This window comes from Cinclus cinclus, chromosome 13 (assembly GCF_963662255.1).
Source record: "Cinclus cinclus chromosome 13, bCinCin1.1, whole genome shotgun sequence".
Taxonomy (NCBI): Eukaryota; Metazoa; Chordata; class Aves; order Passeriformes; family Cinclidae; genus Cinclus; species Cinclus cinclus.
Genome location: NC_085058.1, coordinates 13,728,944 through 13,753,099, shown reverse-complemented (window position 1 = coordinate 13,753,099; position 24,156 = coordinate 13,728,944). Strand labels below are relative to the sequence as shown.

At 42.9% G+C, this 24,156-nt stretch overlaps 1 protein-coding gene across 1 annotated transcript; it reads right to left on the bottom strand.

The window, feature by feature from the left end:
* MTHFS (methenyltetrahydrofolate synthetase) lies at positions 1–22,781 on the bottom strand. Its single transcript, XM_062501580.1, has 3 exons — positions 22,585–22,781; positions 18,780–19,044; positions 1–224 (listed from the first exon to the last, which is right to left on the bottom strand). The coding sequence occupies exons 1-3, from the start codon at positions 22,723–22,725 to the stop codon at positions 1–3; spliced, it is 630 nt and encodes a 209-aa protein (XP_062357564.1). The 5' UTR covers positions 22,726–22,781.
* Positions 22,782–24,156: the final 1,375 nt, after the last annotated feature.

Here is a 24,156-nt window from a genome sequence, read left to right as displayed (position 1 = left end):
TCAGCAGTCTTCATAAAGGATTTCATCTACTGGAACATCATTTTCTGTCACAGGCACTGATTCACAAATCTGTTCTCTAAAAGCCAAAGCAATCGTGTAAGGCTTTCCACGGGGATGTTTCATACATCTTTCAAGATAGGTATCATAATATCCTTTCCCTCTTCCCAATCTGTTGCCTTTTTTGTCAAACCCAAGGCCTGGCATGAAGATAAGGTCAAGACCTCCTGCAGAAAAATGAAATAAGCATTAGTGGATGCCCTGTGGATTTCCTGATGGCTTGACTACAAACCACATAACTTCAGATATTTGCAAGAACACAAGCTTTGTGTTTTGCAAAATGCTTCCCTTTCTTTGATCAGATGAAAAATACTTTGAATACTAAACCTGTAAATTTACATTTTCATCTTATCAACTGCATACTAGTTCAGCTGAAAAATAATTAGATCTTGAAAAGCTGGATGAGAAAAAAACACCCCTACATTTTAACAAATTTATTTTATCATTTTAACCCCACACTTCCAAATACAAATGATTATAACTCTGAATCCAGGCTAAGACTGAACTCAGGGAAATGAAATGCAGGAGGAATCAGAAAATCAAATTAACTTCAACATCAGACACAAAAATAGAAAAGAAAAATGAAAAGAAGACATGTAAGAGAAAGTGGAGACATCTTGACACCACTGTAAGATGCCATGAACCTTCTCTTGACCTTCCAAACCCAAAAAGCCTTGAATATATTATATTCTGAAAGTGGTAATTTGCCCTCTTATATCAAGATTAAGATTTGAAGGCTTGTCCCTTCGTGATGTCAGGTTCCTTTTGTCCCAAGGAATTTTCTTTCTTGGCCTCCAGCAATTTTCACTGCTGTTCCAGCAGCACACACAGACATTCTGTTTCCATGTCCTAAATATCCCTCCCTCCAGGATTCTTGTGAGATTGCACTTGATGGGAACTGAAAATCAGTTAAAACACTGAAAGAAGATGCATAAGCTGCTAATCACCTGGACTGGCTGGTGAAACCTTGGCACAAGACCCCACCAACCAGCTCCAGATGAAAAGGCAAGAGTTCTTGCTTTGTTCATGCTCTATGAGGGGATGTGGATGGGCACCAGGCCAGGGAGCCAGCTCCAATTCACACTTGGCTGTACACTTGTTTCAGGAGCTGATTCACATCACTGAAACCACGGGGAGTGACCACCAGGCACAGAGGCTGCTGCACATCCCCCTCACTTCTGCAAGGCTGGTACGTTCAGTGTGAGAAGTCTTGCACAGACATCCTCTAAACAAATGAGCTGGACTGGCCTGGTGCTGACTCCTGAACCCAGGAACATCACTTACTCCTTTCACAATGCAAAGAAAGTCTTTCATTTCGTGCTGCTGTAGCAGACACAGTTAAGGAGAGAAGGGCAGGGGGTGGAATGGCAGCACAGACTAAAAGACAGCTGACACAAGTCTGGAGAGAAAGCAAATACAGAGTCTCAGTCCACTGCTTCTGCCTACTTACAGGAGCAGTGCTTAGCCCTGAGCAGCTTTTCTGTGACCAGAATCTGCTCCTTCACCAGAGCTTGGGTCTGGTCAGGTATTTTTCTGCTTTTTCCATGTCCATACCTACTCCTTTCTGCCATTTTGGGCTGAGCTGCTTTTACTACATCTGAGAGATGATGCCTACCATTGAAGGAGATGTGTGGGAGCATGTACTGGAAAAGCCAGAGCAAAGCAGAGTTTTTCAGTTTAGAGGGAGTCCCATCTGAGATCACATATTAACTCCAAACTCTGCCTGGAAGAGCATGTTAACAGTTCACATAAGACAAACTCATCTGCACCTTCCCAGGCTCTTGGAGATTTCCTTCCACTCTTCATTGTTCAGAGGAGAGTCACTGACATGAACACTCAAGCATCATGATCTGATGTCTCAATTAGAACATTGATATAAAATATGCAAGGCAACACAGTGTGAAATGCTTAGAGAACATCAGTCTTGCAAATCCAGCATTGTACAGTCAAGAAGCACAGATTTCCTAAGGGGGTCAGGGAAGTAAGGGGAGAGAATTAGCCAAAGGACAGCCTACATAATAATAGTGGTTGGATTAAAAAGGAGTCAGGGTGTTTTACCACACTGAAGTCAACTTTTGACTCACATGATAGTGAAATGAGTGAAATAGCAAATGGCAAACAAAGAGAAAAAGAGGCCCAAAGGCAGAAGTATGGTCTCCCTGAAAAGAGATGCCATTTTCATGGTATCACCATGTAGATCATATAGGACACATACCACATCACATCCCCTCCGTTTGCTCTTGTCAATAGTCAAGCCTATGGTGGACCTAGAAACCAGCCCCCCTGTTAGCAAGGTCAGGAATGGATTCTGCAGGTCAAATCCTCCCCAGGTTACTCCTACTTATCCTCTCCACAACCTGCCTCACATCAGCCTTGTGTAGGTATTCAGGTGGCCCAGAAGGCAGTAAGTACCAATCAGTCATGATGCACAGAACTAAACACACTCTGCCTCACAGTCTGCTTCAGCCGGTTTCACTCCAGGTGCCTCTCATGACAAAAAGCAGGAAACATTTGCAGTCTGCTGCTGGCAGGAAGAATGCACACAGGGGGCAAATCTGCAGAGAAAAAAGGTGCCATTTCTCCTTACATTTGTGTTAGAGACACGAAGAAGACAAGTCAGGGGAAACACCAGGGAAAGAGGAAAATGGCAAAAAACAGTGAAGAAATATATTTTCTGCGGAGTTTAACTGATAGCATCAGACACCTCAAGTGAATTTAGATGTTTAAAGCATTGTTTTCCTCTGGGTTCTCTGGAGAAACAGGGACTCTTAACAAGTTGGCTCCTCTATAATCATAGGGGTTTTATGCTGAAGAACTCAAAAAAGCTTATGCAAATCTCAATATGAAAAATTATGCTATAAATACTGTAATAGTTACCCTTATATTTTTCTTCTGTGGAGCACCATCAATATTGCCTTGCTCAGACTCACAACATGTACTCTGATATCCATGCAACTCACACTGCACAAGATTTAAGTAAAATGTCTTTCAAGACTTTTGGTAGAAAAAATGACACAACTAACCCTGCAAGAAGCCCAAGGGCAGTTCAAGCAGCATTAGTCCCAAATCCTGTATCAGGGTCTAGAATGGATGGCAGAGAGCTGCATGGAGTAAATGTTTCCCTTGGGGAGCAATAAAACCTCTTGTGGCGTCTGTGGCAGTGTGGGGGAAGAGCTGTCACAGGAAGAGAGGTGACACACAGATGAGACCAAGATTGCAGACACTTAAGATTGCTATCAGCTCTGAGGGGTACATCAACAGGATGGCAGCTGAGGATAAGAACATGCTCCTTGTGGCATGGGGTCCTCATGCTCCCCAGCTCTCCCAGCCCTTCAGGACTACTGTCTGACACTCAGGACTGTGCCTTGCTCTGTTCTCACATCCTACTGCCCTTGCTCTTACAGCCCACTGTGTGAATTGGCATCCTTGCCCCTGAGAAGACAGAGCAGGTACTTGAAAATCAAACACCACATCAGGTGTTTTAGTGCCTCATAAAACATGTTAAGGGAAGTCTCATGTTTGACATCTGCCCATCTCCTTGTAATGTACACTGTCTCCCATGTGTCTGTAGACATTAACTGGTGGTTTTTGGATGCCCAAGGGTCCTGTGACCACATGCCAGGAGATCAGAAAAGCACATCCACATCAACAGTTTTGTTACATGTAAGCTGTGCTTCTCCTGGAAAACTTTCATGTGGCCTGCAAATTGCTGAAGGCTGAGACCACTGTCTCAACGAGCAACATTTTGCTCCAGCTTCTATGTAGAGAATATCCACGGTTCTTGTACACTTTAAGCTGCTTTAAGGGTAAAGTAGTAAGGTTAATAATTATGATGACAGTTGCCTAAATACTCAATGTATCTATGGCATAAGCTCTTGTGGCTACAGCTCCTCCAACTGTGTAGCACCATGCGTGAAATAATATACCCTGACTTATCTATCTATCAGTGTGGGCATACAGCCCTACTGACACGGCCACACAGGCTTCATTTATACTGCTAAATGCAGCACAGCCAGAAAACAAATTGAATTACAGGATCACAGGTGGTCAATACCTTAATTGTCAGCACAGTGTCTGGCACTGCTGGACCAGGTGACACCCATGACTGCTCCAGGGGAGAATATTGCCATGTGCAGTAAAGACAGAAGGGTACAGGTCTGGCTCCTTCAGACAAAAGAAAAGAGGCCAAGCTCTGCGTAGCGTGGACAGGACTTACCTGTGCCACTTAGTCCTGTGTTGTTTGGCAGTGTAGATGCAGTCACAGCTTCTGAACCTGTCCTGTGGGTGTACAGGCACACTGTTTGCACTGACTCCCTTACAATGATGTAGATACACCTTATGTCACAAAGAAGTGAAAAGACTGGCCCAAGGACTCAAGAAATGTGTGGCAGAACTACATTCAAGAGGCAGGTGTGCAAGCTGCACATGCCCTGACTTGGGCAGAAGACCAAAGCATTAGCATCCCCTCTTGGTGTTTTAAATAAGAATACACAGTTTTGTTTCCTCTAGGCAGCTGCAGTGAACCTCAGCTTGGCAGTGCATTTCTCATTACCTTTCATGATGGTATCAGGTTTGATTTGTTCCCCAGGGAAGGATTTTCTCCTTGCACCTCATTACCTCTCTTCTCCTTAATCTGATGTTCCTATCTGAAATGCCAGCCGGCATTTTCAGAAGTGTTCTTGACAATGGTTAATTATAGAAGGGTCCATCAAACTGCATAGATACAGGTCATGTAAAGACTGCTGGGGACTTGTTCTGCCCTCAGAAGGAGCAGCCAGCACGGCCTCTCTCCTCCCAGGTTCAAAGGGGCTCCACCAGCCCATTGTCCCCCGCCAGGTGGGGTCACTCATCTCCCCCTGCACAGCTTGACAGTCCTAATGGAAGCTGGAACTGAAATACTCCTTCATCCCAACTGCTCATCGCTTGCTGCCACTTGCTTTGTGGGCACAGCAAAGTGCCTGGGACCCATCAAAGTGGGAGCTAGAACTCTTTTGATCCTCCCTTCAAAAGCACGGACAGGGGACAGGGCAGAGGCCGAGCTGCAGCAACTCCTGTGTGCCTGTGAAGAACGGCAACGTGCTCACACGAACCATGGTCACAGCACAGGCGCCTCTGAGCCTCCAAGGGGTCAACAGTGATCAGCTCTGTCACTGCTGCTGGCCCTCACAGCAGCAGCTGTGCAGTTTGAGCGTCCCCTGAAGCACAGAAGTTTGTGCATTGTTTACTCCGTCACCACAAGGATGGCTGGATCCTCACAATCTGGTACCTCAGGCAAGAATGAGTTTTTCAGTGGTTGGTTTTGTTCTGCACACACCTCACTCATGCTTTGCTCAGATGTAAATGATTATATAAGGTACAGGAGCAGAAGAACCAGGTCAAGAGCAGCTTTCTGTTTAAAGGAAAGGAGTGTTCATGTTGTTGTGCACACAATAAACAATGTCAGATCTGTGCAAAACCCCTGCTGAGCCCACAAGTAATCGAAAGCTGCTGATTACAAGGAATGCAAACTTACTTTGGTCCTTTTCTGACCTAGCAAAGACCACAATGGATTAAAAGGCCAACCCTGTTTCAGGAAAACCTTAGTTCTCAGAATCAAAAGAGTGCAGTAACCATCCGCTGCCTCTGTATCTGCTACCCTGGCACAGAGGAAGAAAATAATCACTTGATCCTAATATCTAAGTATCAGTCTTGGAGACACACAGGGTGTGAGCCAATGAATTGGATAACTCAAAAATTTTTATTTAATTACAGAGACCTCACTGCAACTTTAATTACAGTCAGCATTAGCATAGTTAGGCCTCTTGGGCAGGTGTTTGCTTTCAACACATACTCTATAGGGAACAGATCACCACCTTGTTCTGTATTTACACAGCACCAACATTGTGTTAATCACCAGATCTCGGGGAAAACAACTCCACAAAAGTATTTCACTTATGCTGCAGCAAAACAAATCCCTTCCCCTTTATGGTTTCTCCTAGAACATCCTGGGTGCCCCAGCACCACTCCTGAGGTTACCAACGCTTACTATTTCCTTCCAGATAAAAAGGTTTCTGCCCTTTGGAAAAACCTGCCCTGGGTTTCGAGCACAGCATCTCTGCTCTTACATGTCTCTTGGTATAAGATCAAAAAGGGAAATGCCAGATCTGTTCACCACAGATCTGATCCAGACCCTGCTGAGGTGCATGGTTCCTAGAGGGCTGGGATTACTTCCAGAGGAAACAAGCTCCTTTCCCCACAAACTCCTGGTGAAGAAGACACTGTTACATGCCCAAGGAGACAAAAGCATTATCCTTTGCTGCAACTCATAAACATTTGAAAAAAAGACATTTATCCAAACACAATGAGGTACACATCCAGTAACACAGAGGACTGCAGATGTAAGCAGCAACACTGCTTCCCTTGACCCCAGCCAGTCTGCTGAAATGCAAATACAATCCCTTAAAAAGAAAGGAAACTTTTAACTGATAATTCTTATTTGCTTACATGATACATTGTCAGAAGCTCAGTGTGAATCCTCATCTCCTTGGAAACCCAAGTTAAAACATGAAGGACCACATCCTCAGTTGCTCTTAACTGACATTGTCCCATTGACTCCTCTCTGTACCCACCTTGGGGACTACATGAAAAATATCCCATATTACTGACATGAGTTTGAGAATGAATTCTTTTCTCTTGTAGATATGTGGTGCTGGTTGTTCATAAAAAGCTTTCCTCGGGCGGTCACTCTGTAGACTCTGTAAAATCCCAAACAGACACCTAACTGGACTAAAAGTTGTGTTTCACATTAGAGTAAAAAAACCAGCTCATTTTAAACTGCAGCCAGTAGCTTTTCCTCCAGGTTCTTCCCCTGTGAGAACACCTTTAATTGTATACTACCACATCACTTCAGCAGGACATACTGTTTTCTGCCTATTTACAGACACCTGTTGTCACAGAATTACAGAATACTCTGAGCTGGATGAGACCCACAAGGATTATTGAGTCCAACTCTTAAGTGAGCAGCCCACAGAGGGATTGAACACACAACCTTGGCATCACAGCCACCATGCTCTGACCAGCTGAGCTCATCTCGGGGAGTTGCTTCAGAAGGAGCCAGAGAGATACTCACTTTAACCCAGCACAGGAATCAAAAGGCAAAGTATCACATCCAAATCTCAAAGGCTCCATCCACAGCCTCCTGCTATGGGACACACCATTAGGTCCTCAAAGCCTCAACTCCTCCAGGGAGAAATGCTCTTTACACCAAGGGTAGTTCCTTTATTTTCATTTTTGTGTGTGGGAATCACAGGCACTAGGAGGTTTTGTCTCCTTTTGTCCTCTGAAGAACATTTTGCACACCCATAACCCATGTTTTACAGCCATACAGATGCCAAGCAGACTATCTTCTTTGCAATCTTGGTGCCCCAGCTGCTGGCATGACAGACAGCTTCTGTTATTACTTCAGTAAAATATTTTGCAGAAAATAGAACCATCAGCAGAATCTACAAACAAGCAACTGAGCAACTCAGCATTTATCTGTCTACTCATCCATGTCAGTGCTTTGTGTCAGCATGAAGCATTGGTCTTCACAGTTCACACTTGCCCTGCTGAACTACAGCATAATAAAATATTTATCCGCCTCCCTGAGAAACTACATGATAGCCATCAGTCATAAAGGTTTAAAACAACTGAGTGGCAGCCACTTGCCTGATATTAAACCTCAAAAACACATAATAAAGCTGCTTGATCAGCTCCTCTGCTACTGAGCTGTGCTCAAGTAAATATATCTGATTTCGAATTAGTTTAAACCAAAATCTTTGCAGTTTCATTGCCAATGCATCTGAAAAGCTAAATGCACTGCACAACATCAGGTGTAGTTTGTCATCCCTGCTCAAACAAACCTAACCTGCTCCACAGAAAAATATCCTTTCATGTTTCACCAGAGAAGCAACTGTTCTTCTCGTAGACTTGTAGGCTTGTAGACTTGTGTTTCTGGCTGGTTTCACAATGTGGAAATGCTGGGTGAGGTTACAGCTAGCACACTCATTTCCCCTAAGGTTTAACTTACAGTAAGATGGGAACTAGAGTCTCATTTTCAGAGCTCCACCTAAAAGAAAATTTGAAAAGTATTCTTCTATTTCACTATTATTCATCAAGCCTGCGTAAGCCCTGTAAATAAAACATGATCACTCAATGCCACCCACAAAATGTCTGGTCTTGCAAATTCAGAGTAAAGGAAAAAATAGCTTAGGTCTTCTCAGTTATCAGACTGTGAAAAATGACTTAATCTGTTTCTGATATTCATATATGTGAGTACAGTCTGATTGGGAAAACATGGGCAATCAAAAATGTTTAGTTCCAAGGCTTGCACCTGGATTCTCCTGTGATTTTTAAACCACCAAAATACTCTGAAACCAGATGTACCAAGGAGCAATTCCAAAGAGAGGAGAAATAGCATTAAAGCCACTTTACAGCACATCAACATATCTTGTTAAATCAGCAAATGCTGACTGCAAATCTGCTCCTTTGCAGAAACTCATAGGGCATTGATGCTTGAACTGTTTATGTGGGGATACTGCTGCAGCCTAAAATATAAGGATCTTTGTGTAACTTTATGTGTTTTTATGGGAATTTCTTTATGGTCTTATCAGCTACAGTTCCATGGTGTTTGCCTGGGCATTCATTTAAATACTCCCACTGGATACACGTGCATGTCTTCACTCTTAGTCCTCTTTTGCATACTTCCATCTGGGTATTTTTAAGTCAAAATAAGACAGAGGTGAATCATCTGGGGTTTTTTCAATACTTTATGCATCACTATCAATATTTCCAGTACCCTTTGACTCACTCAGCAGATAGCCTCTCATAAAATACACAGAATTGCTCATGAAATATAAACAGGTAAGACAACAACTTCCAAGTCAGTGCATAAACCTGACTCCTGTAAGGAGTGACTCCACTTGATGGGAATATCAGGCTGCCTACAGGAAGGGTTTATTGTACATGCAGAGTCAACCGGTTGGAAGGTCATGGCACCTTCACAGCTGTTGTCAAATGTGTTAACACCCCAACAGCTGAGAAATCCTGCTTCTTCCACCACAAGATTTTCTTTCATCTTTTTAAGCTTGCACGGTTTAAAAAATACGGTTCTCCCTGAAATCCTATCCCTCCCTCACTTCAATCCCTGATTTTTATGGGAAATTAGGCTGCAGCATTTGCTCTCCTCTGTGTGTGTGTGTGTGTGTGTGTGTGTGTGTGCGCGCGCAATGCCTGGATGAGATTTGAATTATAAGAAAACAGCCAAAATGACACCAATGCTCCATGGCAAATGTATGGAATGCTGACACCTGCCGGCAAAAGGCTTCACGCCACTCCTGGACAGGAATATGCTCTCATCTACATCCCAAAAACTCACTCCCATTTCACATGCACAACAGCCAGCCCAAGCAGGGACTGAGTTCAGCATGATGCCAAACATGAAGATCCAGAGCTGTCCTTACACTATGAAACAGCAGCATGAGTCTCCTGATCCCTGAAAGCCAGTGGCTCTGGGACAGTCCAAGGAGCTTCCCATCATCCAGGGGAAAAACTGTGTATTTTGAATCTCAGCAAAACCAGCAGGGATTAGCTGTGCCAGAAAAACAAATCTTTTGTAGCTGGAAAAGTGCTGACCTGATTTAATAGCCCACTATGCTGGCAGAAAACCAACCCTAGGAAAAAGACAGGAAAAAAAAAGTCACAATTTTCTGCCAGGTTCATGAGCTGAATCTGCTCAGCAGTAAGTACCAGAGATGGTACCTGGGATGAGGGGAACACAGAACTGGGCACAAGGAAAAGGCAGCAGGGCTGTCCCCTCTGGCAGCAGGCAGCAGCAAGGAGGGCTCAGCTGTCTCACCAAACTACATCTTCAATCCACATTCCCTATACAGGTGGGCAACAGGGAAAAGCTTCCTCTCCTGTTCCCCAGACTGTGAGCACAAAGGCAAAGAGACCAGCTTGGTGCTGGGTGCTCCTTCCCAAAACATGAAAATAAAAGGAGACAAAGATATCTGTTTGGATTAATTACTGCAGCCAGAGACACTTGCACATTGGCATTTCCCCTGCATGAGTTGTTGTACAGACTCCTGCCACACTACAGAAATGAATTTCACCTCTTATCTGCCTTTCAAAGACTCCTGTCTCTAGGAAACTGAAAAAACATGACAATGCTACTGTTCACACTCACTGGAGCAAAATTAGCCCTCTTTGAAAGAAAATGCTCGAGAGTCACTTGCAGTAACTTCAAGGCCCTTGCCCATGTTGCTTTTACTTCTTTTCAAACTTTAATTGATTACAGCAGAAGTAATCTTTTCAGTTGTTTTGATGAGTTTTCTGCAAGAAGGCAAACGTGGATGCAACGCTTCAGATGATTACAAGGAAAAACCCTCTTTTAAAGCCTTAATGAACTTTATGAAAGCAAAAAGCTGTAGTGCTCCAGAGCTCTCAGCCTTTCAGGTTCACTGCAGGACACCCTGGCATGGATGGTATTAAAATTAAACCACACGGTGCTTGTAGGTTAGTCTGCACAAGGGAAATTCAAGATACAAGGACACAAAAAGGCATTACAAAGCAACACCATATAAACACATGAACTTTTGCATTTCAGAGCATTTTTTTCAAAAGCCTTTAAAAAACCCCCCCAAAAAAGTCTTTGTAACTGTGTCATACCTGTTTCTGAACAGAGGCAGTGGGAGAAACTCAGCTAAAAGTTTCTGCCTTCACTTAGCAAATTAGGTGTTGATTATTGAGCTGTTTCAGAGAGTTCTGGAAGCTGGTGCAGACTTCAAGGGAAGGGCTGAGACCAGCTCCAGGGCAGAGTAACCCCAGCAGAGGGATGGAGTCACATATCTTTCAGCTAAAGGCTGGGATGCAGAAAAGCCCTGAGGGAAACTTGCTATCACCTGAAATGTTTTCTCTCCAAGAAAGCATTTTCCTTGCTCTACCTGATAAGGAACAAGCTAGATGGAATACTATAAATTTATTTTATAGATTTTTACTATTGAACAGGCCCTTTTATAATGACGTGTCATTGTGGAACACCGGTGTGGAAACCAGTAAGAGATCTGTCCAGTAAGCTGATCTGAAAAGCAGTGTTATGGTATATACAGAAAGAATTAACATCTCCAGTGCCACTACATGTATTTCATAGTATTTCTTTACCTGGGCAGAAATTTTCTCCCAGGCATCTTTTTTCCCAGAATAACATCAGAGAGATAATAAAGGTTGAAAGAGCAATGGCTGGAACTCCTACAGAAAATCTTTTCTACAAGAAAAATAAAAAGTCAAAGTATGATAGAAAAGAATACAATAGATATAGTACAGGTGTAACTAAACAATGAATAATAAAAAGAATGTATCTCAAACATCCTTATTTATTTCTCATCATAGAAAAATGAAGTATCCCTTAAACTGAATGCAGCAAATTTAAAATGAATACAAGGAACATAATACTTCACAGGTCGCAGGAGCATAATATAATATTAACATAATAAGGAACATAATATTTCACATTACAACTAACTAACCAGTATAACTCACAGCTGTTGGAAGGCAGCAGAGCCAAGGGCTTAATACAAATAAAATTAGATGCTTAGAGGAATGCTCCAAATGCCTGCTGAAAAGAGAAACCAGAACCTATTTGTAAGGAGATAATCTGGGGACTGCAGCTGCAGAGGTAGGAAGATCCTTCAGTTATTGCTCCACAGCTACAAGTTTGAGATTTCCTGACTCTTGTAAAACATGTTCAGATCCTGCACTGCAAGGGGAAGGATCCTCTCTCCACAGCAAGATTCATGACCAGAATGTTAATGCCTCATTTGCACTGAATTTTGCTCTTCTTTTGTATATCAAAAATACTATGGATCATTGTCTCCAAACAGAACTTCATTCCAAATTTTAAATCATTTCATTAAAAAATAAATTACATTAGCAGCTAAGCCTCGATTTCAATTTTGTATTGTGCCATGCTCTCAGGTTTTCTTTTTACGACCAGTGTAAAAAGATTTTAAATTATAATCTGTCCCTTGGCATATTTTGTACTGCAAGTTTTAATCAAGTCTCCCAGAGGAAAAGGAAATCTAATAGTACCTTCAATCACTTTACAATCTTGTTTGGGGTATTTTTTTTTCCTAAGCAGAAACATTTAACATCTCTGCTTTTCATGTATCCATATTTCATTTATTCCAGATACATTCCTATCTGTATATACCTCATTTAAATATTCCCAGTTACCTCTGAGCATTGTTTACTATGTAACTTTTTTCAGAATGATTAGCATCATTTTGTATGGTCCCATTACACCTTCATGGACAGCTGTACAACATTTAATGCAGCTGAAGTAGGATATTAGACCTTCCCTATGCTTAAAGTCACAGCATTTTCTACTCACAAGTGTTTTTTATTTCTAAACTCTAATGTGCCTCATCTTTCAAAATCTTCTCACATCTGGTGCATTTTTTTGGGGAGGTGGGGAAGGAACCCATTATCCTTTTTTTAAATCCCATTTTATTTTGCAGTTCTAAGTCAAACCTATTCCTCTTGAGACTGTGCTGCCATCAATTCAGTCACACTTCTGAAGAACTGTGCTAAAATTTGGAATAACTAAGAATACTGATGGCATCACAAGGCCATCAGTCCTGGCAACAAATGCAGAATCTTTGAATGCATGAATAAATAGAAGGAATTTAAAGACAGGTGAAAAAGAGTTTCTGCAGACAAAAATGCTTCTGCAGGGCAAATCCCGATGGCAAAGTTTCAAATAGGGTTAATGGTCATTCAGGAATAATTTCAAACTACTCGAGGTTTGGAACTCTAACCTAGAGGCAGCCAGCAGTTTCCTTGGAAGAGAACCATATTCCCTGGCATAAACAGCCCTTATAAACCAAATACCACCACGCAAGTAAGCTGCCCCTGTCTGTTTCTGCTACCAGCAGGTTGTTGCAATTTATGCTACAGCAAGTCTCACACTGTTCTAGAAGTTAAAAGGGCAAAAAGATAAAACTACATTAACCTTAAAAGCCAACATTCAAAAGGTTATGTGAAAAAAAAGCTGCAAGAAGTTGCTGCTAGATATATGTTAGCATTTCCTTATTTTATTTCAAATTCAGAGCTTTTCTTTTTATTCCTAATAAATGTTTACCGTTATTGAAAGCATGGATTATCTAGTTAATATTTCACTAATTATCTTGAAGTTACAACACAAATGCTGTGATCAGTAGGCCACCGCAGTTTTCAGTACTGAAAATGCCAGAAGTCTCCTAACTAAATTACAAAATACAACTCAAGTTCTTAATACATTGATTTCTTAAAGCAAAAATACATTACGCTGTAGTTGAGCAGTAGCAGATTATTCAGCACTCCCCATTAAAGATAATATATTTTCAAATGCTGACATTTTTCAGCTTGGGTTCTTATATCAAACTGAGGTGAGGGTTTGGGGGGGGGGGTCTATGTTTGTTTTATTCCTGCAAAATGGGCTAGTAAAAAAAAATAAAAAATGAGAGAAGCTCTGCTGCTTCACGTCTTGTAGCAAGAACTTGAAATCTTGCTAGTAGTACCCTCACTTGGATGATGTGACTTTAGCCCTGTTCAAACCCATTTGAGCCAGGCTTATGCAACGTTGCAAATGTCTGAAAAGCTGCCACTGGCACAGGCTTAGGAGAAATGTGTCTGGGTGAGTTCTGGGGCTCACTGAAGATGCCCCCCTCCCTGTACCACAGCTGGAGTCACATCTGCATGGGTGGCTCCACGATTCTCTCTAGGAACCTGTGTGACAGGGGACGTTCCCTCCATCCTGGCTCCTCATTCCCTCCTCCCCACACACATGGCACTGATCCGGCCACATGGTAAACTGGATCCACTCATCTGGGCTCAAAACATCTTAATGAAAACAGGAGAGGGGGAAGGAGGGAAATAACCTTCACCCAGAGTAGCAGGTTGATCCAGTTCACCAGAGAGGGGCAGGAATAGGCTGAAAACACAAGGAGGGAACACTCCTCAAGCCAGTATTGGTGCACAGAGGGAGCACATGGAGCTGCAGTCTCAGCTCCTCCTGCCAGACTCATCTGAGATGTGAGGACTCCAAACGACTTTCATTTCACTGGCTGCTCCTATTCCTACTGCCTGGGGCAAGACTGGGAACTGAAACATGGAAGGAAATTATGACAAGTTTCACTAAGACTTTTTTGGCATGACACCCATTTTCACAACCCCTCACCATCAGCTTCCTACCAGCCCTTCAGTTGCATCAGTCCAAAGCTGTGTGGTGGTTCTGAGAAGAGGCTTCTACTGGTGCTGGGTTGCTCCTAACCAAGACTGGTTTCCTAGCATAGGTCCCAACGTGGCTGCAAGGCCATCTGTGCTGGCACAGGAGAGGAGGGGTGGGGACCAAGAGGAGGAGAAAGGGCAGTAGCTTATTTATACAGGCACTGCCCGAAAGAAACAACCACAGAACTATGTCTTTTGTACAATTTAGTAGAAAAAGTACTATTAAACAGTGATGTTTCCCTAAGCCAAGGAAAAAGAGAAAGAAGTCAGCACAGTGGTGAAGGAAATGAGTAAACTGGGACGGAGAATCTTGCATGTCTGGAAGCAGCAAGTGAAAGAAGACAAAACACATGATCTCCTCCCTTCTGGCAGGGACAAGCTATTTATGCTGGCCCAGCTACCTCTGAAATGACAGGCTGGGACTGAGAGCAGGAGGAAGTGGGGAATATAGTGAGAAAGGCCAGAGAAGGACACTTAGGAGGGAGTTTCAGAAAGGTTGGGGAAGAGCACAAAGATTGAGAGGGACATTGTGGTGGTAGAGAAATTAAAGCTTGGAAAAGGAGGTCTAGTCCAAGGCTGAGAAAAATCTGGGAAATTATTGTTTTGGAGGGCACAGAAAAGAAAACTTAATGTTGGAAAAACAAGCAAAAGAGTCTGTATTCACTGGGGGCAGCTCCTCTGCACAACTCAGGCTGCAACAGCATCCTGAGTCTCTGCTGCTTCTCCATCAGCAAACACCACTTAATATCTTTAAGTCACTGAATGGTGTAGTGATGAAGAGCCCATACAGAAATACAGATCTCCCTCTCCATCCTGAGGTTTGAATAATGCACAGTAAAGAGACCTGCAGCTCTAACCTGAGCTGGGAGAAAGCAAACGACTGAGCAGATAGATACTCATTAGAGGCAATTGTTAACAGCAAGCAGTGTTCATCTTCCGCCTCTTTGACAGAGCCCAGACTATTTCATCTGGGTTCATCTTTGAGTTCACACCTGAGGGACAAGGACCATGTACTGTGACACCAGGGCAGAATTGACAGAGATAAAGAGGCTGAATTAAGTCTGTACATATAATCCTATTTCTTGCATTTCTTAGAAAAGCACATCCCAATCCATTAGAGTAAGCAAATTCAGAGACATTATTTCTAATAACACTTCATTTTCTGGCCAAGAAAAATATTTAGGCCAAACCCCCTCTCTCCATCTTGCAGGTGAATGTTAGAAAAGAATGTTCATAATTTACTGCACACCTTCAGCTACCAGTCAGTAGTTCAGTTATGAACAGTTAAGCATATTTGCTCAGGTCCAAGCCTTGCAGCTGAGATCCCTGGCCACGTGCCTCCTTTCAAAGCCTCCAAGAATTTTACCATATGGAAACACTCAAGTATTCTTTCTTTTTTTTTTTTCTTTTCATTTTTTTTTTTTTTTTTTTTTGCGTCCCAGTAAGAATAATCTCTTTTTCAGAGGAATAATTAGCTTTTCCTTCATAGTTCTCAGAGCGGGTCTAAGCAATAATATATAACATTACAAATGGGGAAACCCATGTCCAGCTATGTGAAATCACAACAAACACCTCCTGAAACCACACTGATAATGAAATTGCTGGTGAAGAGCTCTTTAAACTTCTGTAGGAGTAGCGATAAAAAGCCAACAGGGAGTACAGCTTTATCTGATTTACTCCTTCCAAAGTTGTGCAAGGTTTCTACACTTCTGTAAACAAATATTGCAACCTGCCTGGACTTTCATCAGCAGTGTTACCTTGGGCAAAACCCAATACCAGTGCACATTTATACCTCTGATGGGCAAGGATAAAAATGGGGATTGGCATCTATTAGGAAAATGTGCCACAGGCTAGCTGGAAACAAACCAAGTCATGCACCTACACACAACCCTACGCCAAAATATCTGAACTTCTTCCACCTTTGTTCTTGCTGTTATTGTGTCCAAATAGCCTAAAGAAAGCAACTTTTCACATGCTAGTGAGTCACCCACACATGGTAGAGAAGATGACATTCTCTTACCACAAAAGCAGTGATCTTTGTTTATGCCAACACGGTGTGATGTGAGTACAGCCAAGATGGAAAGAGGTAAACCTTGGTCCAACAGAAAAAAGGTTCATCTCCAAAAGGAGGGGCTCGTGTCTGCTCAACACTGCCCATCAGTGCTCCCAAGGACTGGGAAACTCTATGCAAAAATTATACCCAGTCTTATATTTGAGTTATTCTTAACAGTAACCATCCAGAACTTTTAAGGACAGTGTGAATTTAGGCTTTTTGTCATGCAAAATGAATACACTCAGAAATGACATGTCTTATTTATGTACCTGCAGGCTATTTCTTGGAAATTACATAGTAATTTATGCCAGCCATGAGAACATTACTAATGTAACACCATGTTATCTCCTTATAACAATGTAAATGCCTCAGATCACCAAAGTATTTGATAACATCTCTGAGATAAATGTGCCATCCATGTGTCATTCCAACAATGGAGGATGGATGTACCAGCAAGGCAATTTGCATTCTTGCAAATGTACCAAAGTTCAAAAAATATAATAGCTGACAAAAAATATACAAAAAAGAATATATAAAGACATATTGAGATGAAGTGTGTGTTTCTCTGGGGACAAATTTGTAGTATGTGTCTCATGCTGCAACACTGGAAAAATACTAAACTTATTCTCTAATTTACAAAAACTGCTCTAGGATAAAGGACCAAAGTCTGACTTCCAATCCAAATGGCATTATTCCAAAATTACTGTACAAACAGTACAAAGAGACTAATACTGAGTTTCAGACAGAACAAGTCTGACACGGACATACATCAGTTCCTACAACTGGTCTCTTGGCACCTCTCTGTAGAGCAAAGGAGCTCTTTCTGGCACTGCTCTGTGCCCACAGCCTGGTGCAGAGAAGGAAGCAGCAGCTCCATACTTGCCAGGTACCAAAGTGTGTCCCTGCCTTCACCATCTTCACTGTCTGGCACCCAGGTACATCTCAGTGCACTCTATACCTGGAAGTCCTTGCTCCCATCATACCTCAAATTTTGTGTTGACTCTGTGATGTCTGCAACAGACTTGTTGAATTCAATTAACAGCAGCTCACAGGTAGTACAAAAGCTTGTCCAGAGTGCCTGAAGTAAGCTCAGTCAACAGAAATCCAGATATTTTTTAGGTTACCTTCAAAAGTCCCTAAATCTCACTCAATATACACAATTTTTTGACAAACATTAGAAAAAACAGCAAACAGTGCTAAATATTAAATGCAAAGAAGATGATTGCATGAAGCAGTGAAATCCCTCACTAGCTAAAATGTAGACACAGAAAATATTCTGAATTAGGAAAGAGGTAATGACCAAAAATAAAAGAGAAACAAACATGGTGAAGCATTCTGGGAAAGTACATTGGCATCCCAAAGCAAATACAAGCCCAAGTTCAATCAAACAGAGTCATAGAAATGTTATGTTCCTTTATGAAGCACTAAAAAGCTGGCAAGTGTGTGAGGTGTGGAAGCTGTCTGCATGGTGAATTTTAACCTGGAGTAAATCTTCCCAAGCTGAGGTTTAAAGCACAAGTTCAGTATGAGTTTTCCATTAATAAGATTAAACATTTCTGCAGATGTTTCAAGAAGACATTAAAGTGTTTACCGAAAGAATGCAAATAATGAATGCAAATACACAAAAAGTAAGCTTGTTTAGAAGTAGGAGTTGGGGAATTTCAGGTTAAGAGAGAGGTTATTTGAGGATCAAAACACACACATGCAAGTTTGATCTTAATGAACTTGTACTTTCTCAACCTTATGAAGAATCCAGTGTCTGAGACAACATTATAAGATCAAAACAAAAGTATGAGAGAATAATTCTGGAAAAGACTAATATTCATGTAGGCCACCAAGAAAGTCCTTTTATTTTCAGTCTAAGGTCTCAGTCCAGAGAGCTGTTCTGCAAAGGCAGGCTCCATATCAGCACTGTGATTCATCCACGCAACACAATTCACAGGATCAAAGATTTCAGAAAATTCTCAGTCTATGGTCATCACCTGAGTTGCTGCCACCCTTTCAGGCAGCACAGACCAAAGTTCTCAGAGTACATCCTAAACCTGTGAATCCCTGTGACTTTCAGTGGCAGCCTAAGATACCCCCTCTTTCCTTTATGAGACTCTACATTATGCTGGCAGAGACTGTGCCGAGGATGTTCACGGATCAAACCACAAAGATGATTTATCTGGAGGGTTTTCTTTCAGCTGGATCAGTGCAGTCATGTTCCTGCTCTGCTGGCATGGCACAGGGGTGCCACAGGATAGAGAAAAACAGGCAAGAGAAAGGAGAATCTCTCTACCAGGTATAAAACCAAGGTATAACATTTCATTTCATTCTTGCTATCCTACCAGCCTCCAGGCTACTCCTGCTCAACAGTCCCATGATGCAGCAAGAAAATACTCACCACCAGCAAGAGCTTCCTCTCTTGCAGTGTCATCATCACTGGGCTGAAGAATATTCCAGGATGTCAAAGCAAGTGAAGAAATGTCTTCAGCTGATGATAGCTTCAGCATGTCCATGTGATTGCTCTGAGGTTTGTAACGGGGGATGAAACACTCTTTGCCTTGCTTAAAAATGTCCTTGATGATTTCTTCTGTCTGGACTTCATCTGGCATGCTCAAGAAGATTGCAATTCTTTTGGATTCTTGGTACTTGGGATGGTCAATCACCTACATGGGAAATTGACACAACTGGTTTATGAAAAGTTTTTGGGAAGATCAACTTTGATTTAGCACAGAACTGGAGCAGAACATTCATTGAAAAGGGCACAGATACAAACTTTGATGTATCGTAAACAGAACAAACCGACTTTGTTGCCTACTCCAACATTTCTACCATCAGCAAAATCAAAATAGGCAAATTTTTGCATCTAGTGAACTGAACACTGCAACACACGTTTGGGCCAGCAAAAAACAATTTTGCAGACAATCTTCCCTAAAGATCTGTGTCATACAGTGGAGTCATCCTCAAATGCCCAACATCACTGCAAAAAGACACAGCAGGTCAGAACTGCCAGCTTGTGCAAGCCATGAGGGTTTAGCATTGCTTTTCTTCCATCCTTTTTACAGGCTGCATCTCTCCTCTGGGCCTAGGCAGAACGGGAGGCTCCTCAATGATAATAACTCAAAGGAAAATTAGCACCAGAGCAGATGACTGCAGAGCACAAAGTCTTCCAAGACTAGGCCCCTCTTTCTTTTGTTAACCTGAATGTCTTCCCTCCAGCAAGATGAGATATATGACTTCAAACATCACCTCCTTCTAATAGGTGATCTCATTACTGCACATTTTTCAGAGCTTGAAGGAAAGATGGCCTTGCCATTTTTTGCTTTTCATGAGACTCTGTGCTGGGCTTATAAAAGGCTGAATATAGGAGGGAAAATAAAAAATGCTTATATGGTGAAAATGTGTTAGCAGACTCATACCTCAATTGTCTCTACCCATTCCAGACTGAATTCCACATTAAAATTTGAAAGGAGGCTTTTAAAAGCTTGTCTACTCATTCTCTAGCACCTTATATGTTTTGTCACTTACATCTGGACAAAGCAAATATAAATGTGTCCCTACTCATTTAAATGTGATTTAGTCTTATTTTACAAACTTAGGAAAATCTGTCAAAGATATCTGACAATTGAGAAACTCTCTAGTATCTACAGAACAGAGACCCCCAAATCTCCTGCTCAGTGTTTGTATAACTGCAGGGCAACTCACTCTCCTGAGCTTTAGCCTCTACCCTGGCCTTGTTTTGAAATACAAATGCCTGTATCTGAGCCAAGATATGGCTCTCACTACATTTTTTATTTACTTTCCATCACAGCAGTTGAAAACCAGATGAAATATCCAGAAGATGGATATAATTTTGCAAGGGAAAAAAAAAAAAAAAGAAAAACTCCAGAAAAGCTCCAGACTAAATGTTGGTGTATGTGTTGCTTGGACAGAGAAACATCTTAACAATTCAAAACTGCATTTTATTTCCTTTTCTATTTGCCTAACCCTACACATGAATTTTTCCACAGGATTAAGCTCTTAAAAGAATTTCCATGGTAGCTTCTGCAGCAAAAAAGCAGACTATTTAGTCAAACTGCAGACTCCAGAAAACAGCTGTGGCTCATGTTGAGAGACTCCAAAGCCAGAACTTCTCATGGCTTGGTGAAGAGAGAAACGGACACAGAGACACTTTCAGACAAGGGCTGTGTGCTGTGGGCACCACACACGTCCCATCTGCTCTGATGGACCCAGTGACACATTAATTAGGCTATATAGGAACAAAAATGAGGTTGAAGATGCAAAGCCACATGTGAGCAGGAAGACACAATTTCAGATGCTCTCAGAATTGTGTAGATGCTCCTACTATGACTCGGAGCAGTTTCTGAGAAGACTGAAAAAATTTCCACACTTAACAAATATTATCTGCACTTTGTTCACTAGCTGATGGCGATTCCTTTCAGAATCAGAGCATGCAAATAGCATGACTTTAATCATGAACATAAGCATTAAAAAAGAATAATCATCCAGAAGCTAATTAAATACTGGTGGCTAGGTAGGCCTGTGGAGCTATTTCATTTTGATTTTAAAGATTATTTTGAAATGAGATTTTACTACTAAAAATATTACTCAGGTGTTATAAAATAACCTGCTCACTTTTATTAGCTACAAGCACTGATGTATGTTACAAAGCTACTTTTTTGGGCTTATATAATTCCAAATATTTTCTCAGCCTTTTCCAAAATTTCTCTGTGCCTGCTGTATTACCCACCCCCCATGAGGAAGCTGATTCTACTTTCTGCCACTTGCACAGAGCCACCCTCTCTCAAGCAAGCTCAGGATTTTCAATTTGTGTCAGATTAAGAAATGGCAAGATAATATCAATTTATGTCATATTTCCTGATGCCTTCTTTTAAGCAAAACAAAGGCTGTATCTTTCAGTGTGCTCTCACTAGAAGAAATTAGTGCTGCACTGCTGTGTTTATCAGCAGCAGTTATACAAAGGCTGAGGGTCCTAAAAATTCACTACTACATGGGCTAGGTGCTTAAAAGTTGGCTGAGGACTGAATTTTTGAAGGGGATGCATGCCAGTATTTGCTGAAATTCAAGAGATTTAAGTCTAGGACATATGATTACTAAAATGCATTATCATGAGAGAAGGACACTACATATAGATATGTTTTAAAAAAGCATCCAATGAAAAAAAAAAAAAGGTGATGTAAATTCCAGTTAAAACTTCCTACAACCTAAAGTTTCTGTGCTGCCACATCCCACTCATGAAGTGGCTACACATTAGTAGTAAATGAAGTCTATAAAATGATTTGAGAGCCCCTGGCAGGAAAATAACCATATAAATGTAGATCATCTAGAAGTACCCGCTGGTGCTGCAAAAAAAATGAGGACTGTGCTCTATTACATGCAGTGACTGCAAAATAAAATTTTATTATGTTTATTAAAATGATAAAATACATCTATATAAAAACGGTGTAATCCAAACACAAACAGGACATTTCAAAAGTACATACCCATATCACTCTGTGCTAGGGTACCAGTTAGGGAAACCCTGTTTGATACCTTTTAGAGTGTAAAAATTATATTAGAAATAAAATAGTGTGGAAGAAACACTGCTGGAAGATAGAGAAGGGAGAGGACAGCACGTAAAACAAGAGGCCAAATCAGGCAGTGGCTGGGTTTTGTACGTATGGCCAGAGCCAGGCTGGTGTGAAACGCCTGAGATGAATGCCACCACCACCGAGGAGCCCTGCTTGGGGTGTGTGGCAGTCTGTTCCCATTGTCCCCAAAATCCACGGGTGAAGTGCGAGCACTGCTCCAGGGTGAAGTGTCCCCAGCACCCCAGGGGTGAAGTGTCCCCAGCACCCCAGGGGTGAAGTGAAGTGTCCCCAGCACGCCCCGCTGTAGCCGCTGCGGCCGGCAGCTCCTGCCACACGGCCGCCGGCAGCTCCTGCCACACGGCCGCCGGCAGCTCCTGCCACACGGCCGCCGGCAGCTCCTGCCACACGGCCGCCGCACGGCCGCCGCCAGCCCCGCTGCCCTCACTGCCGCAGAACGAGCGAGGGAAGGCTCCGAGGCGGAGCTCGCCTCACCCCCGCTCGGCGGAAAGGCCCCTGAGTCCCGGTTTCGGTCCCCGGCGGGGCCTGGAAAGCCCCGGCCGTGCTTCCCGGCGAGCCGGGCCCAGCTCCGGGCCGCGCCCGGGTATCCGCACCCACCTTGCGCCCGAGCAGGCGGGACTGCCGCTGTTTCTCGGCCGGGCCGAGCGCCCGCAGGCGCTGCCGCAGCTCCGCCCGCAGCCGCTGCTTGGCCGCCCTCAGCGCCGCCGCCATCTCGCCGCCGTGCCCGGCCCGCTCCATGCAGGACCGCGGGGCCGCCGGGACCGCCCGGTCACCGCTCCGAGCCCGCCTGGCACCGGCCCCACCGTGCTGGAGGGCCCCTGCCAAAACATTTTTTTTTGTTGTTGTTGTTTTATTTTTATGTTGTTGGGGGGGGGGGGTTTGTTTTGTTTTTTACCTGGCGCAGATCACAAAGAATTTCCCCTTCTCTGATTCTGCTGCAGGAAGGGAAAGTACATTCCGGCTGGATGTTTTAGCACCGTGCCAGCAGTTTCATATCCCCGCGGAAGCCCGCCGTGGCCTGGGCTCTGGGGAAGGGTGTGAGGGACAGCCCAGCGCCTGGGGCTCGGCTGGTCATCCATTAGGAGGTGCCCACAGGGAAGATGTGCCAGCCACGTCCCAAGGGAGGCCTTTGGGTCCAGCACACCTGTAACTGCCCGGGGAGGTGGTGGAACCATCCCTGGAAGCGTTCAAGAAATGACTGGATGCGGCACTTAGTGCCGTGGTCCAGTTCACAAGGTGATGGTGACCAGTCAGAGGTTGGACTCAACGACCCCAGAGGTTTTTTCCAGCCTGGCTGATTCTGTGATTTGATGGGGACATTTCTATAGGCGAACAGCTGTTTTCGTAGATCTCTTCTGCGTGGCTTTTGATGGCATTGCAGTTTAGCTGCTGTGCGCATCAATGGAGCCATCAGCTGTCCCACTGTGCAGCTCTTCGACCTCACCTTTTTTCCAGGAGCAGCACTTTGTTCTCCCCTGGCAGATCCAAGGATCCCTTAAACAGCAGTGTGCCAGGACCTGGGCACTGCTCAGTGTCACGTATGGATAAATTCATGACAGTTACATCTACACTATTTTATAAAACTTAGCTAATAGCCCTGTTGTTTTCAGGTGTTTTATTATGCTTAGAATTGGGGTGGTACATCTCATCACTGCTTTTCTTGCTCTGCACTGAAAAAAAGGAGGTTTTGTCCTGGTGAAGTTAGTCTGGAGCCCACTGGACCATTAATGATCCAGGCTTCTTTAGTTTAAACCCTGCCTTTACCACTAAGGCAAGTTCTAAAATTATTGGTTCACCTACATTTTGAAAAGACACAGTCACCCTTTAACTAAAAAATTGTATTTCTGCGTATAAAGTAGGTTAGTAGATCAGTAAAAGGAAGAGGATGTGGTATTAATAGATTGGTGTTAGCCACCATAATACGTGTTTGCAGTAGTGCTCAAAAAGGAACTGAGTAAGTTTACTGTTCTTACCATGAAGACTTAGACTGCTAGTAGAGACCTGTATGTCATAACATGTCTTAAAATGTCATTTCTGACAGGTGCTGCCATAGGCGTTCTGGAGCTGGGCATTTTCCTTTAGCTGCCCCTTGCCCTCTGAACACTACCATCTTTTCTTCAACAGCAACAAAGTTTACCTCACAAATCCTGCCTGCATGCTAAATAATAT

Coding starts and splice junctions, on each gene's coding strand:
- MTHFS (XM_062501580.1), bottom strand. CDS start 22,725: ATGGAGCGGGCCGGGCACGGCGGCGAGATGGCGGCGGCGCTGAGGGCG. Junction 19,045..22,584: donor CCCGCCTGCTCGGGCGCAAG/GTGGGTGCGGAT, acceptor TTTCCCATGTAG/GTGATTGACCATCCCAAGTA. Junction 225..18,779: donor AGAGGAAGCTCTTGCTGGTG/GTGAGTATTTTC, acceptor ATTTTTCTGCAG/GAGGTCTTGACCTTATCTTC.